The following is an 18832-nucleotide window of genomic DNA, read 5'->3' on the forward strand; positions in this document are numbered from 1 at the left end:
CCAGTGGAGCATATCCATGGGTAAAAGGAGTTCTTTCTGCAAAGTGCAACTTTCTTGCTTCTTCTGTAGTCCAGAATGCTATATTGTGGGGCACTGGCGGCTGTAACAGAAGGGGAGGGGGGGGAAGTTGCCTTCTGCAGGCATAAGTCCTTCCACCCATAGAAACAAACCATTGGAGTCAAGTTCATGAATAGGAAATCTCTGCTTATTTGGAGTTCTGATGAGGCCCCTCTGCCCCGAAGATGATGAGGATGAGGATGAAAAAGCTACAACAACAACACATAAATGTAACATCAATGATAGAGTTAAAATTACTACAGAATTAAAATTACCATTATTATCTTATATAAAACTAAATTATTAAATTAATGAGATAAATTTTGAATAATTATTATTTTACTAAAAGGATACAGGGAATAAGAACATAAGAACATAAGAGAAGCCATGTTAAATCAGGCCAATGGCCCATCCAGTCCAACACTCTGTGTCACACAGTGGCAAAAAAAAAATTATATATATACACACTGTGGCTAATAGCCGCTGATGGACGTCTGCTCCATATTTTTATCTAAACCCCTCTTGAAGGTGGCTATGCTTGTGGCCGCCACCACCTCCTGTGGCAGTGAATTCCACATGTTAATCACCCTTTGCATGAAGAAGTACTTCCTTTTATCCGTTTTAACCTGTCTGCTCAGCAATTTCATCGAATGCCCATGAGTTCTTGTATTGTGAGAAAGGGAGAAAAGTACTTCTTTCTCTACTTTCTCCATCCCATGCATTATCTTGTAAACCTCTATCATGTCACCCCGCAGTCGACGTTTCTCCAAGCTAAAGAGTCCCAAGCATTTCAACCTTTCTTCATAGGGAAAGTGTTTCAGCCCTTTAATCATTCTAGTTGCCCTTTTCTGGACTTTCTCCAATGCTATAATATCCTTTTTGAGGTGCGGCGACCAGAACTGCACACAGTACTCCAAATGAGACCGCACCATCGATTTATACAGGGGCATTATGATACTGGCTGATTTGTTTTCAATTCCCTTCCTAATAATTCCCAGCATGGCATTGGCCTTTTTTATTGCAAATGCACACTGTCTTGACATTTTCAGTGAGTTATCTACCACGACTCCAAGATCTCTCTCTTGGTCAGTCTCTGCCAGTTCACACCCCATCAACTTGTATTTGTAGCTGGGATTCTTGGCCCCAAAGTGCATTACTTTGCACTTGGCCACATTGAACCGCATCTGCCACATTGACGGCCACTCACCCAGCCTCAACAGATCCCTTTGGAGTTCCTCACAATCTTCTCTGGTTCTCACCATTCTGAACAATTTAGTGTCATCCACAAACTTGGCCACTTCACTGCTCACTTCCAACTCTAAATCATTTATGAACAAGTTAAAGAGCATGGGACCCAGTACCGAGCCCTGCGGCACCCCACTGCTTACCGTCCTCCACTGCGAAGACTGCCCATTTATACTCACTCTCTGCTTCCTATTACTCAGGCAGTTTTTGATCCACAAGAGGACCTGTCCTTTTACTCCATGACTCTCAAGCTTTCTAAGGAGCCTTTGATGAGGAACTTTATCAAAAGCTACATTATTTAAAAATTTTCCAAAACCAGATACTGTTTACTCAAGAAGTTTGAATCAGACATAGGGTTTTCATTTAACCTGTTAACATCTGCTATTTTTTCATAAACTATGTAGTCCCACAGACACATGTACCACAACCTTTACATTGGACAACTGGGAGGCCTTCCAATGAGAAGCAATTACTTTTTTGCCTACCAATAATAATGTTTTAGTTAATTTTTTGTTACGTTTAACAAAAATCAAGCCAAACATTCAGCAGTATAGATTGCATCATAAAAGGAATTATGTATCCAGTAATATGTTATTACTTGCACAATATGCTTCCTAAACTTAGAAACCATTGGACAAAACCACCAACAATGAATGTAAGTTCCTTCCTCTTCACATCCTCACCAACAATGAGAACTGTATCTTGAGTTAATATGCGTTATTTTAGTAAGTATAGCATACCATTGGGTGATGAATTTACATGACTGGTACACAAAATTTAAAGAACTAAAATGTAGAAAACGAGGACCAAATGCTTTTCCAAGTTTGAACTGCTAAGGAATATTCACTATCACTATCCAGGCTTTAAGAAAAGATAAAGTAGACCTGCCATAGCTAATTAAGATAGTATAAATTTTCAAGATCAAGCCTTTTGAGGAGGTCAACAGAGTACTAAGCAATTTTTCAAAGGGAGTAGCAGGCTTTGACAACTCTCATTTGGCTTTGGGGAGGGACGGTGGCTCAGTGGTAGAGCATCTGCTTGGTAAGCAGAAGGTCCCAGGTTCAATCCCTGGTATCTCCAAAAAAGGGTCCAGACAACTAGGTGTGAAAAACCTCTGCTTGAGACTCTGGAGAGCCGCTGCCAGTCTGAGTAGACAATACTGACTTTGATGGACCAAGGGTCTGATTCAGTATAAGGCAGCTTCATATGTCCATATGTCCAACTCTTTCTTAACCTCTGTGTATTGCATAAATACTGTAACTGGAAATATTCTATCCAGGGGTGCCCCAAATAGTTGGCAGGGCAGGAAAGGTCTTGGGGACTCGCATCATCTTTTCTTACAGAGAGGAGGAGGAGGGTGAACTTCTGCTGCCTTTCATCAACCCATCATGTGCAACAGTTGCTGTCTTTCAAAAGATGACATTGATCCTTTGCTGCAGTTAGTGGCTGATCTTGCCTGTCTACCCAAAGGTGGCAGCTGCTGGAACCATAGCAAATGGTTCCTTTGAAAAGAAATCTTCAGCTGCTCAGGAGGGTAAATTAATGGAAGGTGACTGCTTTCCCCCTTCCTTTTTTATCCAGCTGTTGCCATAGAGAAATAAGAGACAAAGAAAAAAGTGATGCAGTGGGAAGGCATTCTTTATTCCGAATAGCAATACCCCTATGCGTTTTGTGGCAGCTTCTTCAGGGGGTTCTGTACATATATTAAAAATGAAAGAGAAAAGAAAAATGTTAATGGACATTTCCAACCAGAGACTCATATCTACTGATATACATTCTCTATTCCTAGACCAATAATTTGTTTCCTGCAATGATGGGTCTCCTCTCACAGTCTCACTGAAGGTGTACCCTTTGGCATTCCTGAGCATGAAGTTACTTTAACTACAGATGGTTGGAGACAGTGGTGCTAGGGGAGAGGGTCTCCCTGCGATTCTCACTGAGTTGTGGGGTCCCTCAAGGAGCAATCCTCTCTCCGATGCTATTTAACATCTATATACATCCTCTCACCTAGCTGATTTGGGAGTTTGGGCTTGGGTGCCATCAATATGTGGATGACACCCAGTATGTGTTAATGAGTGGATGGATGGACTCAGCCCCAGATACTCTGGAATGGGCATTGGGGGCCGTGGCTGGTTGGTTGAAGTGGAGTTGGCTGAAGTTGAACTCATCAAATATGGAGGTCCTGTACCTGAGCCGCAGGGACCTGAGTTGGGAAATCCCACTTCCTACTCTGGATGGGGTATTACTAACACACCTAGGGTTTAGAGCTTAGGTGTGGTCCTGGATGCTTCTTTATCTATGAAGGCCCAGGTCACAATGGCTGCCAAATCTGCCTTTTCCCATCTTCAGCAGATTTGGCAGCTAGCTCCCTATCTCTCTTCCTGCGACTTGGCTACAGTGATCCATGCAATGGTCACTTCCAGGTTAGACTTTTATAATTTGCTCTACATGAGCCTATCCTTGCACCTGATTCAGAAGTTATAGCTGGTGAAAAATGGCAGCAGCATGCCTGCTGTTTGTGATGCCTTTACAGGCACACATTCAGACAGTCCTCTGTGGACTGCACTGGCTGCTGATACGAATTGGGTTCAAGGTTCTGGTGTTATCCTTTAAGGCCCTAAACAGCCAGGGGTCATCATACCTGCGGGACCGCCTCTCCCCATATGTCCCATGAAGGGTTTTAAGATCAGCTGATCAATGTTGGCTGGTAGTCCCTGGCCCAGAAGAGGTCTATTTGGCCTTGACTAGGGCCAGGGCCTTTTTGGCTCTGGCCCCAACCTGGTGGAATGAGCGTACCCTGGAGATCAGGGCCCTGCAGGATTTAGTACAGTTCCATAGGGCTTGTAAGGTGGAGCTCTTCTGCCAGGCTTTTAATTGAGGCTCTGAATTTAGGCTATGGACATATGATATGATTGTGCCCTCCTGCTAATGAAACTTGCTTTAAACTGATGGAAAACACTGGAAATTGACCTAGACTTATTCTTATCTACTTGTATGATAAGATTAAGGATTGAATTCTGACATATGAATATTTACATTCTGGATTTTATGCTTTTATTGTGATATTGTATCATACTTAGGTTTGTAACCCACCTTGAGCTTGCCTTGGTGGGAAGGGCAGGATAGAAATCCCATCAAACAAAATAAAATAAATAAATATATCAGGGAGTCCATGAGTCCTTTATCAGGACAGAAAGAGAACATGTCTTATGCCTGTCTAGCTAACACCAAAATGGGGCTCTATCATTTTTCTACAAATGGGAACAGGGATTCTCCACCTTGATGGGACAGAATTGATTTTTTTTTCCTTCCTTTTAAAAAAAATTCTAATCAACTTGTAGAGCTAAAAGTAGATATTGGCTTCTGGGGTTGGAAAGATGGGGAACTGACACATCTCCCTTTCATGGAGTGGACCGTTGCCTTTGTTCTGGGCATAAAATGTGCTTTCTTTATCACCTGCTGCCTACCCTCCCAGTTATGGGAAGAGTCCAAGACATGCTTGCAAGATTTTGAGGAGTTTAACTTTGGCTGGCGAGGAATCCTGCTGGGGGCTCCTTTTTGGCTTTGAAGAATCTCCCGTGAAAAATCACATAACAATGTCTACAAAGGCTTTCTGGAGTCATTAAGTTGACATAAATTCACCCAACTCCACCTTTCTATGGATTATAGACTACTGAAGATTGGAACGATCGGTGTAAGGAAGTTTTAGACACTTGATAAGGTACAATTCTTATCTTTCATTCCGGGACTAAAAGAACGTTTTTAAATTAAAGAAACAAAGATTTGGAACTATTTGCAAAGAAGTAAAGCTGTGTTACAGAGGCTGGGGGTGAAATCGTGGCTTTGTGACTTTAATAGGCACTGTAAAATTTAAAAAAAAAAGATTTGTTTATCTTTGTGGCTTCTGCAAAAAAAATCCCCCGTCATAACAAAGCCTCGGCTTTCAATGGCATAACAGGAAGTGACATTCGTACTATCACAAGAGTGGAAACCATTGAGAATAGGACTTCATTTCCAGAGAGTCAGGAAACAGCGCCCGGAGAAGAAGGACTCATGCTAGACTTCCAGGCCTACTCTAGCCTAAAAAATCATAGAGTAGGGGCCTGAAATGTTGTGGCCGCCATTTTGAATTTTTATAAAACTTTAAATATTAATATCTTGGCCCAGGAAGCTTTGAGGATGGCGATTTTGGGCTTGCTGAAGAGGGCATGCTCTAATCTATTGAACCCTGTTATCGGTTTGTAGTTTAGTGAGGTCAGCTTGGGGGCCCATTATATGCTATGGGAAGACTGATGTCTGATCCAAAATACGAACTAAGAATGCGTGGAAGAGCTGGCTCAATGGAGGGCAAAATGTCTAAGATTGCCCAAGAATAGCTGGATGCTATGGAGGCCAGATTAACAAAGGCAATGAAAGATTTGATAACTACAAGCGAGAAAAAGTTGACTAAAGAGACTAAAGAAATAACAAAAGAGATAACTAAGGAACTAACAAAAGAAATAAATTCCAGTGCTGAAGCTGTAAAGAAAGAGATCAAGAAAGAAATGGAAGATCTGAGGAAGGAGTCACAAGCAGCAACACAGAAGATGCAAGAGGTAGAAAACAGAGTTACAAATCAAGATGTTACAATAAAAGAGATACAGGAAAAAGTTCTACTACAAGACTGTAAGCTGATGTAGAACTTTGTACGTTTGAGGGGGGTGTCAGAAAACAATCAAGAGGACTTAAAAGAAATATATTATGACTATTATTTCTGAATATTTGGGTGAAGATCCAGAGAAGACTGAAGATCAATGTGATTACGTGTACAGGGTCAATTCAGAGTTTGCCAGAAGGCATAAATTGCCAAGAGACATAATAATTAAATTTACAACTAGAGATATAGTGGGAAGATGACACTCAGCTCTATCTACTGATGGACGGCCGGGCTGGCGATGTCCCTATAAATTTGGACCGGGCATTGCAAGCTGTGGCTGACTGGCTCAGGCTGAGCGGGCTGAAGTTGAATCCGGCGAAGACTGAGGTCCTTTGCGTGGGCCGCGGCGGACCGGGAGGGGAGATTACCCTACCGACTTTTGACGGTGCGCCACTGATACCAGTGCGCAAAGTCAAGAGCCTAGGAGTGCTACTGGAATCCTCCTTATCAATGGAGGCCCAGATAGCTGCCACTGCTAGATCCGCCTTCTTTCAACTCAAGAGGGCGAGGCAGTTGGCTCCCTTCTTGGAGCGCAGCGACCTAGCAACTGTGATCCACACAACGGTCACCTCGAGACTAGACTACTGCAATGCCCTCTACATGGGGCTGCCCTTATACCGAACACGGAAGCTTCAGGTAGTCCAGAACGCGGCGGCCAGGCTGCTAATGGGACTACCATGGTGGGAACACGTGCGGCCTGGGCTGCGGGATCTGCACTGGCTGCCGGTTGTGTACCATGTTCGCTAGCTATAAAGTGCTGGTCATTACCTTTAAAGCCTTATATGGCTGAGGACCTGCCTACCTAAGGGACCGCCTCTCCCCATATGTCCCCCAGAGAGCACTGAGATCCAGTTCTCAAAATCTGCTAACAATCCCTGGGCCAAGAGAGGCCAGACTGAGGACTACCAGGGAGCAAGCCTTCTCCGCAATGGCCCCTCGATGGTGGAACCATCTTCCAGAGATGGTGCGAGCCCTGCGGGACCTGAACCAATTCCACAGGGCTTGCAAAACATTTCTTTTCCAGCTTGCCTTTGAAACAGAACCCGGCTAAACTGACGTGTAGTTACCTAGCCATCTTGTGGATATTATAACTCATAGTATTTATAGCACCTATTTTATCTATTTTATTTAATTATTTATGTAATTGATTAGATTTAAATTGTTGTGTATATTGTTTTATTTGAATCATGGAATGCCATGTCTGTAAGCCGCCCTGAGCCCGCCTTTGGCGGGGGAGGGCGGGATATAAAAATAAACTTATTATTATTATTATTATTATTATTATTATTATTATTATTATTAAGGATCTTGAGCCAACAATTTGAAAAAGCGTTGGTGGTGGAGAGCAGAGTCAGAATAATGAAGGAACTACCAATGAAGGTCATCAGTGACAGAAGACAATTTAAACCTTTGACGGATAAATTAAGGGCAAAAGGTACAAGATATAGATGGATTTTACCAACCGGACTTACTTTTGAGCATAAAGGACTGAAGTATTCCATAATAGACATTCAAGGCATGGAAGGGTTTTTGGCAGACAATAAGGATTTTGGGGACACAGCTTCATTGAAGAATCATTATGGATTACAATGTTAATGGCCTAAACTCGCCACAGAAACGAAGAGCGACATTTCATTGGATTACAAACAAAAATGTAACATAATTTGTTTACAAGAAGTACATATTAGACAATCGGATTACAAATTTTTACGTAATAAATTTTTAGAAGAATTTGGTTCATTGGCTAAAGGGAAAAAAAGGGGGGGAGTGATTTTTTACATAAAAAAGGAGCTGGAGCCAAAACTGATTTTTAAAGATAATGAAGGTAGATATTTGGCAATAGAAGTTGCGATGTATGGAAAAAAGACTCTGTTGTTGGAACTTGATGCTCCAAATGGGGCTAAGAGTGACTTTTTAAATGATATTATGAAACAATTGGATCAAGTAACATACGATCAGATAATGCTTAAGGGAGACTTTAATGGAACTATCCAGAACTCCTTAGATAGATCTGGGGGGGGGGGGGAAATGCAGATGGGAAACTACTTAAAGCATTTTTTGAACTAATCAAACAAGGGAGCTTAGAAGATGTGTGGAGAAAATTCAACCCCAGAGTACAAGACTATACTTTCTTTTCAGCCAGACATAATACCTTTTTTAGGATTGATATGTTATGGGCTACAAAAGAGCTGGGGTTGATCACAAAAAAAGTAGAGATTCTTCCGAAAATGGGTGCAGACCATAACCCGTTGATGTGGTTGGCTAAAGGGAGGAAAAAAGAGAGGAGGTGGAGGATAAATGATGACTTATTACAGAAAGTGAAAGTAGTGGCATCTCTAGAAAAAGAAACTAAAGCTTTTTTCCAAATAAATGACAACCAAGAGGTACAATTTCAAACGGTTTGGGATGCCTATAAGGCTGTGATGAGAGGAACATTAATTACATTGAATAATAAGGATAGAAGGGCAAATGAAAAGCAATTGTTGGACTTACAAAAGGAAATAAGTAAAAAAGAAATTGAATTAAGAAAAAGACCGGGGGGAAAGAAAATTTTGCGAGAAATTACAATTTTACAGAGCCAGTTAAGTCATTTACTGAATAAAGAGGTAGAGTGGAATTTGAAAAGACTCCAACAAAAATCATTTGAAGGGGCTAATAAACCTGGAAAGTATTTGGCATGGCAAATGAAGAAAAGAAAGGAAAATAAATACATAAGATTAAAACCGGTGGCAAAGAAATTGTAGATCAGGAGGGCATTAAAAGAGAATTCTACAAGTACTATGCTAACTTATTTAAAAGCCAGCGAGTTGACAAAGAAAGAATAGAAGCTTATTTGCAAAATGTGAAGGTAAATCCAACAACAGAAATGTTGAAAGAAACATTGAATGATCCAATTGAAAAAGGTGAAATAGAAGCTGCAATCAGTTCAATGAAAATAGGGAAAGCACTGGGACCGGATGGCTTTTCAATAAATTTTTATAAAGCTCTTATAAATATACTAGTTCCAAAGCTCCAAAAATTGATGAATAATATCTGTTTGGATGGGCAAGTGCCAAATACTTGGAAAGAAGCAGTTATTTCATTGTTACCAAAAGAAGACGGAGACGCTACAAATGTGAAAAATTATAGACCGATTTCATTGATTAACAATGACTATAAAATCTTTGCAAAAATTTTGGCAGAAAGGCTAAAACAATACCTGCACAGGTTTATCTGTGAGGAGCAAGCAGGTTTTCTCCCGAAGAGACAAATTAGAGACAACATCAGAACAGTGGTGGACATTGTTGAGTATTATGGAAAACATCCGGAAAAAGAGGTGGCACTCTTTTTTGCTGATGCGGAGAAAGCCTTTGACAATCTTAATTGGGATTTTTTGTTTGCGGTGATGGAAAAAATAGAGTTGGGAAAAGACTTTATAAGAATGGTGAAGGCGATACATACTGAACAGCGAGCTCAACTGTGTGTTAATACAGATTTAATGGAGCAAATGGTTATCAGCAAAGGTACAAGACAAGGTTGCCCTCTATCTCCGTTGCTATTTATAATGACTTTAGAGATTCTGTTGTTGCAAATAACAGAAGATAAGGAAATAGAGGGGCTAAAATTGAAAGGATTTACTTATAAATACAGAGCCCTTGGAGATAATGTGATGTTTATTGCTGAAAATCCAATACAAGTATTACCATTGTTATTGGGGAAAAATTAGAGAATATGGTGACCTTGCTGGGTTTTACATAAATAAAGAAAAATTGCAAATTTTAAGTAAAAATTTATCATTGCGCAAACAGAAAGAACTTCAAAGTGCAACTGGATGTGAAGTCACCTCGAAAGTAAGCTATTTGGGTGTAGAGATCACTATGAAAAATATAGATCTGTTTAAAAATAACTATGAGAAACTGTGGTGTAAATTTGAAGCTGACTTGTTGAAATGGAATAAGCTGAACTTATCTCTTTTGGGTAGGATAGCTGCCGTGAAAATGAATGTCTTACCAAGAATGTTGTTCCTCTTCCAAACAATTCCAATTGTGAAAGATGTTAAACAATTCAATAGATGGCAAAAAAAGATTTCTGAATTTGTATGGGCGGGAAAAAACCAAGAATTAAAAGGAAAATAATAATTGATGCGAAAGAACGAGGTGGTTTTCAACTGCTGGATCTTAAATTATATCATGAAGCAGTATGTTTAGTATGGCTCAAGGACTGGATAACCTTATCCAACCAGAAGTTATTGGCGATAGAAGGTCATGGAAATCTATTTGGTTGGCATGCATATTTGTATTATGGGAAGGAGAAGATGGATGGTTTCTTTTGGCATCATTTTATAAGAAGTAGTTTGTTGAATACTTGGAAAAATATTTTAAATATGGTGATGAGAGGAAACCACCTTGGATTGTACCAATGGAAGTTATAAAATGGATTTCTGACTCACAGGAAGACAAATGGGTTACATACAAACAATTGCTAAAAATTAAGGGTGGCAAAGTAGAATTAAAAGCGGAGGAAAAACTGCAAGACAAATGTAATTGGTTCCAGAGACTACAAATTAAAACTTTAGTGGATAAAGATATCAGGACTACAGGTATAAGGCAGAAATGGAAAAAGTGCTATTAGGGGAAGACGAAAAGTTGATTACAAAAATGTATAAATTGTTATTGAAATGATCTACAGAAGATGAAGTAGTAAAATCTCAAATGATTAAATGGGCAATAAATATGAATAAAGAAATTTCAATTGAGACATGGGAACACCTATGGAAGAACTCTATGAAAATATCGACATGTAATAATATAAAAGAAAACTGTCTGAAAATGCAATACAGGTGGTATATGACACCTATGAAGTTAGCAAAAATGAACAAGCAGGCATCTGATCAGTGGTGGAAATGTAAAAAGCATGATGGCTCTTTTTACCATAAGTGGTGGACTTGTGGAAAAGTGAGACAATTTTGGCAAATGATCCAACAAGAGATGTCGAAGATTGTGAGATATGGAGTTAAAAGGGCACCAGATACCTTTCTGGTAGGTGTCAGGCTCTATAACTCTATCATGCTGAAATTATAAAATACTAACCAAATGGACTCTTCATACTAACCCACAACCTTTTGTTATACTGTAGCTAGCATGCATATCAAAGAGAGGACGTTTGAAGTGTTAACTTTGTTTAGGTTGTAAAAAGAGCAAAGGAATGTGACCATTAGTAGATACCGCCAGCATCTTCCCAGAGGCAAAGAGATAAGCGGAAGCTCACGTGTGAAAGTTTGCACCTTCACTCCCTGTTATTTTGAGAATAGTGGTTTGTTTAGATACCGCTTTGATGTAGATTCCATAAGACTAAGAGACACCCATTCCCAGGTATTAGTCTCAACTTTTGTATCCAGCTATGAGTTTCCAATAAAGTATTCATTGTTTCAATGAATACTGCCTTGAGTCTCCATCGCCTGACAGTAGGATTACAAGTGGAAAGTTTTCTGAAGCAAGACAGGACTTTGGTGTGGTATATGTTGTCAGCTGCAAGAACAATGTTTGCACAAAGGTGGGAGCAAGCTGAAATACCAGATAAATGGGACTGGATTTTAACAATTTTACATTGGAGTGAAATAGATAGACTTACTAGAACCTTGAAAGACAGTGATACAGAAGAAATTAAAGATGAATGGAAGAAGTTTCAGGACTATATTGAAAAGCAATGGAGAGTTAAGAGACATTTGGTGGTTTTTGAAAGTATAACCTGAAATTGGGGAAAATGCGGGAGATAGATTATTAGAAGGAATTTTTTGAATCAATATATGATAGCTCTTTTTATTAGCAGTTAGAAAATATAGAGATAATTACAATAAATAACTATAATTGGTGTGATAATAGATGAAAGATAAGTGTAATACCATGGGTGAACTAAAAGGTTAAGGTGATATGATTTAGTATATTGAGATAAATAAGTGTGTTAACAATGTCCTGAAGGAAAGCTAGAAGACCGAATTATAAATAGAGATATAGATATTTTATTAGATTATATGTAAGTTTTATAGTGCAAGATTCTAAAATGGATGGTACCTTAATTTTTTTTTCTATAGCTTGAAGCACCGACGGAGGTCAAAGAGGTGGGGGAAGTGAGAAAAAAAATGTGTAATGTATTGATAAGGATTGAATTATTGCTTTTTTTTCTTTTTTATTATTCGAAATACATTTCAGTATATGGCAAAATTTAATAAATTTGGTTCACACGAAACTTGTAGAGCTAAAGGCCGTCAGTCACCCAACTTCCAGATCAGCTTTGAGACAGAAAAACATACTGATTAATTGCAATGAACCAATAGCTCAGCCCTGGGAACTCTAAATAGCTGAGTGGTACCAAATAGATACAGTTCTTATGTAATCCTTGTAATTACATCTGGTATAAAATTGATCTGGTATTGGGCTTTCTGTGCAGAACACTAAAATCTGTAATCTTCTTTTGCCTGTATTGCTACTATCCTTCTTCCTAGATCAGTTTTCTACTTGGCTATAAGTTTTTTTAAAAATAAAAATAATAGAATCATCAGTACTTGCATGTTTTATTTTTCATTTCATAGTTAGGTTGCGCTCAGAATTGAATTACCTAAGAAGAGTTACATCCTTCTAAATGTATTGACTTCAAATAGACTTGGATTTACTTCTGCTCAGGATGGCACTGGAACAGCAATGCTAAACAGGTCTACTCAGAATGCTAATCAAGTCTATTCAGTGGCACTTACTCCCAAGAAAGTGTTCTTAAGATTGCATGGCTACTCTCACAGGTCCATAATCTTTATTTTAAGCAAGAGATAAATGTGAACTCTGCATTTTGCCCTAGAACGTGCTGCTGTTGAGATACAGTAGGTCATACTTCATTTGTCCTAAAGTCCTTCTTTGTGTAAAGTGATTGCTGTTCCAGGGACATTTCATCTGCCCGTTCTGACCAGTCTCTTCTATCCTGCAGCACTTTGGATATATTCCCTACTGTGGTGTCCCTTGCAAACGCAAGCCTCCCTCCTCACAGACGGTTTGATGGTATGGATATATCTGAGGTCCTCTTTGGGTGGTCGAACAAAGGACATGAGGTATGAAATGAACTTCAAATATTTAATTTCATGATCAAACCATCTTCCAGTGGGAATTTCAGAGTTTACTGCTGCTCTGCATATCTGTGTTTATTTGTGGAAGCTAAAGGCAAGGGACCCCTCCGGTAACACCAAGTGAGTTTTCTTAGTTATGTTACAAATGACCTCATAAAAAGAAAATAAGACATTAAAGATCACACTGCATTGATCAGCCTGGCAAAGAATCTGGAATATTAAAGCAGTAAGCTACACAAGAAAAGAACTATTTCAAGTGGTTATTTTCATGGTAAAAGTCAAATATCTTAAGCCGACTTCAAAGGAATATAGTAACAGCCAAGGCAAGCACAGAGACTGGAATTCTTCTAGAAGTGTTAAGTTCCATCTGAAATTTGGGACTTCCATGGAGATGTGTGGCTGGAGAGAAGGTGCGAGACAAACTAGCAGTAATCTGAGATCTTAGGAAGCTCTCTTCTAACTCACATCGTAATTTTAACCATGCCCACTAGTCTCTCTGTCTGGCTCTAGGAACTCCTTTCATAATGAGAATGATAGCAAAGGCAGCAGTCATTTATACCAGAAGGCTGAATGGCATGTTAATGAGCAACCTAATGTACTGCGAACATACTTCTTGCTGCTTCTTTACAAAGTATCAGGAAGACACAGCTTGGAGCAGAGAAATGGAGAATTGGAAGAGGACTGTTACTTTTTTCCCTGTGCCCACTGCTTCTTATCTGCAATTTCAGCCACTAGCTGAAGTCCCATACTCATGTTTCCATCACAGATATGGGCATGTGACCCCTGCTGCAAGTAATGCAATAATAGCAGCAACCTGACTGTTCCATGAGTGGCTACAGGACGAGAAGTAATTCTGAAGAACACCAGCAAAGAACTGAAACCCAGGACAAGTTAAACCTAAGGGTAGGACAGCAAAATGTGTTTGTTCTACTTCAGCTTCCTGTTGCATCACTTCAAAGTTTGCAGGAACAAATATAACAGGGGAAAGTGGCTGGGGACAGTGAGGTAAACACCTTCCTTCTGCCCACTGAAAATGTATTTATTTATTTATTTATTCGATTTTTTAGCCCGCCCTCCCCATAAAACAGGCTCAGGGTCAGTTACATCATAAAAACAATCAACAGTTAAAAACCAATTTAATATATATAAAATCTAAACTTACATAGTAACAGTAGAGATTAAAATGGCAAATTCTGCCTCAAAAACATGGCCTCACAATCATACTATCCTGATATCACTTTACAAAGGAAAAGCAGCAACTGGGGTTTTACTAAAAAAATTGTGCCAGTAATACGTAATTTACAAGTTTGTAATTTCTTCCCAGGTTTGTAAAATAACAGATCACCAATTATGTGATAGTACAGAACTTTCGTTTGTTCATAGTTTATCAGAAAGAACCAATACAAGAATTTTCAATAAGCAAGCTGTCAAACTTTGTGTCAGCCTCTTCAATAAAAGGGACAGCGGCTCAGTGGTAGAGCATCTGCTTGGTAAGCAGAAGGTCCCAGGTTCAATCCCCGGCATCTCCAACTAAAAGGGTCCAGGCAAATAGGTGTGAAAAATCTTAGCTTGAGACCCTGGAGAGCCGCTGCCAGTCTGAGTAGACAATACTGACTTTGATGGACCAAGGGTCTGATTCAGTAGAAGGCAGCTTCATATGTTCATATATGTTCATTTGTACCAAAGTTTTGCTTGTGTATTCCTGAATACTTCCCCAGTGCCTTTGAAATACCAGATGTGCATTTTGACCTAGAGACTGAATGCTGAAGTGAAAAATGGTCACAGTCATTTTATCTTCATGATGCAGTTTAATTTTCTTGTGGTGTCCAGCGCTAGCACAGGGACTTCCAGTGCCCCAGGCAAAAGGTATGTGCCACATGCCCTGTTCAGCCCCCTCCAGACCTGGAGGGGACTGGGCAGGGCATACGGTGCATTTGCTTGGCTCGCTTTAGAAGAAAATGCTGGGGGCTCAGTCCAAAAAGCACTCTTTGGCATTGAGCAAACAGGCTCAAATGCCGTCAATGTCATCAGCGCTTAAATCGGCCACTTTGGAACTGATCAGGAAAAAGGTTCCAAAGCCTGCTTCATCTACAAGGGCCTCCTTAGAGCCATCTGCAAATAAAAAGAGCAAACACCTGCCTCCTCGATGTTCTCCTTCTCGTACTAGGGGGTTCTCCTTCACCTCAGCACCAAATGGCATACCCTTCTCGGGTCTGGTCACTGGTTCTATTGGAACTGATAAAGGCTGAAGACATTCCCAAGACACCCTTGCCTTCCATGGAGCCCCAAGCATCCCCACCTAATTCAGATAATGAAGTTGTCAAGATTTTGGCCTTTTCTGCAACTTCTATTCCATTAGGACTGAGGGCCTCAGATCCATCCACTTTGGTTCCATCTGTGATGTGGCAAATTCGGGGAAGCCTCCTCAGGTACCCTCTCTAGTGGGCTCAGGAAGACCAGCAACTGCCTCTAGTCTCACCCCCTTCCAATGGGGAAATACCTCTTAAACCGCGGAGTCAGAAAAATGAGCTTTAAGGCCAACAGCATTCTTTCACCATCCCTTGTCTCCTTTGGAATAATTTTTCTCTGACTCTGAAGAACCAGAGACACCGGGATCTGACACTGAATCTGAGGTCCTATCCATGCCTTTACCAGATTGCGCAGTGGAGTCTTGCTTGCCAATGTCTCTGAACAAGGAACTGAAGCTTTATGCTGAGCAACTCATATTGCCAAGGCTTGGGGTTAAGATGTGGCATCCATGGATCCAAAGCCAATGGACCCAATCTTGAAAGTTCTCTACCCAGAAAACATGGGGCCTGTGGCCCTCACTAGGCTTCAAGGCATCTTGGATATGGCTACAAGTTTGTGTTCCATGCCAGCATCTATCTTGGCCTCAGCCAAGGAACTAGAGAACCTGTATCAGGAAGGAAGAGAAGGAGGGAGGACGGGAGAAAATAGAAAGAGAGAGAGAGATTGTGGGGGGGGGGGGTTGGAAATAAAGAAAATAGACAGGGAGAGAGATGTGAAGGACAGAAAAAAGAAAGAGAGGGGCCCTCACAGCCACCTCCACCCCCCACTGAATGCAGGAGAAAGCAAGCCCAAGATCTTCTGTGCCGCTGGCTGGAGTAACATGCTCTGTACTGCACAAGAGCTCCTGGGGCTGGCTTTCTCCTGCAGCCCACATACACCCACCACCTCCCCCAATAGCTCTGGCCACATGGTCAACGTGGGGTCTGCCTCCTACCCCAAAACCATCCTCCTGGCTCGCAGACATGCATACAAATACATACATATCTGCTGCCTCCTCTGTAAGCCCTGGCCAAATTGCTGAGGGGGAAATGGGAGCCCGCAACCTGTCTCACACCCCACCCCATCCTCCTGGCTTGCACACATGCACCCACCACCTCCCAATTCCTAGTCACCCACCTGGAGCAACCACGCCACACTGTGGCTTCTCCAGAATGCCTGGGGAAAATCTCCTCACAGGTGACTGGCGCAGACTGCACGGCCTGGGTGCTTTCAGGCCCAGCAAGCCACCTGCCACCCCCCCCCCCAGGGGCCGCGCCACACCAAGGCTTCCCTAGGCCACCCGGGGGAAATCTCCTCAGGGATGGCAGGGTTAGGCCTCATGCGCCCCAGGCACTCTCAGTCTGCACCGAAAGGCCAGTAAGCCACCCATTGCCCCACAAGAGGCTGCGCTGAGGCTTCCCCAAGTTGTCCAGAGAAAATCTCCCCTCAGGTGGCCAGGGCAGCCTCATGTGGCCTGGGCACTCTTGGGCTGCCCCCCACCCCCAAAAGGTCAGCAAGCCACCTGCTGTCCCAACGCACCCTTCTAGGCTGGCTCCCAGTGGTGGCAGCAAGAGTGCAGCAGCATGTGTAATCCCCAGCTTGTCCTGGCCTGACTGAGGATTGGGAGCAGGGCTAAGCTGCTGGTGGTTTGCCGGCTGTCTGCCCTCTCTTCCTCACCAGTCTTCCAAAGTGGATGGAAAGGCAGGGGTAGGTGAGGAGGATGCGGGGGGGGGGGGTGCGCTAGAGTTTCTGGATTGCCACTCCGGCCTGAACTGAGGCCTGGGCCTAGTCTTTCTTTTTTGCTAAAGATTGTCTCCCACTTTCACATTGCCCAGGACATTGTGCTGCTGACTTTTTCCTAACCCCTCCTTCTCCACAGAACAAGCATTGCATGCTTTAGAGATGAGATGTCTATTGTTTTATTTGGATTATGTAAAAGGCTTTCGCCGGGGCACTTCAGCAGGTCTGCCCGCAGGGCCAGCACAGAGCTTTTGGCGCCCTAGGAGAAGCCCCCCAACCCTGCCTGCACCCTTCCTCCCCCTCCCCATGGGCAAAGACAGGCAAGGTAGAGGAGGGCGGTGGTGGCATGGCAATGCTCCTGCCCTGGCTCTGAGGCACTGTGATCATTAAATCACAGTACCATTCCTTTTGTCATGTAAGATAGGCTGAGAAATCAAAGTCTACATCCCCAACGCTAGATTCAGGTGGGTAGCCATGTTGATCTGAAGCAACAGTACAAGGTTTGAGTCCAGTAGCACCTTTAAGACCAGTAAAGTTTAATTCTGGGTATACGCTTCCATGTGTACTTTCATTGGATATCTGATGAACTGTGCATGCACATGAAAGCTTATACCCAGAACTGTTGGTCTTTAAGGTGCCACAAGACTCTAACAACACTCCCCCCCCCCCCCCACTATGCCTGCGGAGTACTCAACTGATAGAGGGTTTTTGCATGAAGTGACTCTTGTGTTCTGTTGCTTGGTCCCTCTCTGGAGTGAACCATATAAAGAGGTGAGGTTGGTGGAAAGGATGATCACACTCCCCTGAGCTCAATTATCATTTGTTTACTGCTCTTGGAGAAAAGAAACTGGTTCCAAGGGTTCCCTGCCTTAAGAAACATGTATCTCCCTAGCTCAGCTCCTGTTTGAGATAAGAAAGCACATTTGGGCTGATTCCGCATTAGCCTTTGCTCCGGCTCCGGTGCTGTGCTTCCCCCGGGACAGATGTTGGTTTCCGCATATCTTGACCCGGGGTGGCAGTTTGACCCGCCTCCAAAGCAGTGTCGCCCCACATTTAGGAGATCGGCAAAATGCGAGTTTATTTTTGATGCAGTTTTGGGGCACGAAATTTATGTGCAGAACTCACACCAATGCGCTGTCAGACTTCTCGCATCAGTAGAACACACCCACATAACTCCACGCCCATGATTCCGCCCAGTTATTTCATCATACTTCCTTAATTTTACTCCCTTTGAAAATTATCCAATATTTTCCTGAAATAAAGTAATTTTTAAACAAATCACGTTTCGCATTACAACGCGAAAAATATATAACGATGTAACGCAGTTTTCTTTTACTGAATACATTCCTTGCTTCAACCCGCCCCCGTTCTTTATGGTATTCCACGTGATTTTGATAATGTGTCATTGCATTGTGATTACTTTCTTCCCCCCTCCGATTAAAATCACTCCTATTATAATTTTTTTTCAAATAAGATCGTTACAACGCAACTAAATAAATAGCGATGTTACACGAACTACTTTAAAGTTGCTCAATAGCCACCTTTATAGATCCCCCCCCCCCGGTATGGCCTCAAACGGGAACGGGAATTTGATTATGTTTATAGGTTTATATTTTTGATAGGTTGGGGAAACTTTCTCCCTTAACCTCTCTGCATAAATCTCCCCCCACCACCTTCATGCATCTGTTTGTAATTTGTTATAGCTTTTAATGGAA

The 18832-nt window shown here is 41.8% G+C and overlaps 1 protein-coding gene across 2 annotated transcripts in view; it reads left to right on the forward strand.

Moving 5' to 3' along the window:
* The window catches only part of ARSG (arylsulfatase G), a 139256-nt gene that overhangs the window by 117824 nt on the left and 2600 nt on the right, over positions 1-18832 (forward strand). For both annotated transcript variants that reach the window (XM_060253080.1, XM_060253081.1), the window contains exon 10: positions 12953-13073. In XM_060253080.1, the coding sequence (XP_060109063.1) occupies positions 12953-13073 (121 nt within the window). The remainder of the gene's footprint in view (positions 1-12952; positions 13074-18832) is intronic.

Source organism: Heteronotia binoei, chromosome 13, assembly GCF_032191835.1.
Source record: "Heteronotia binoei isolate CCM8104 ecotype False Entrance Well chromosome 13, APGP_CSIRO_Hbin_v1, whole genome shotgun sequence".
Taxonomy (NCBI): domain Eukaryota; kingdom Metazoa; phylum Chordata; class Lepidosauria; order Squamata; family Gekkonidae; genus Heteronotia; species Heteronotia binoei.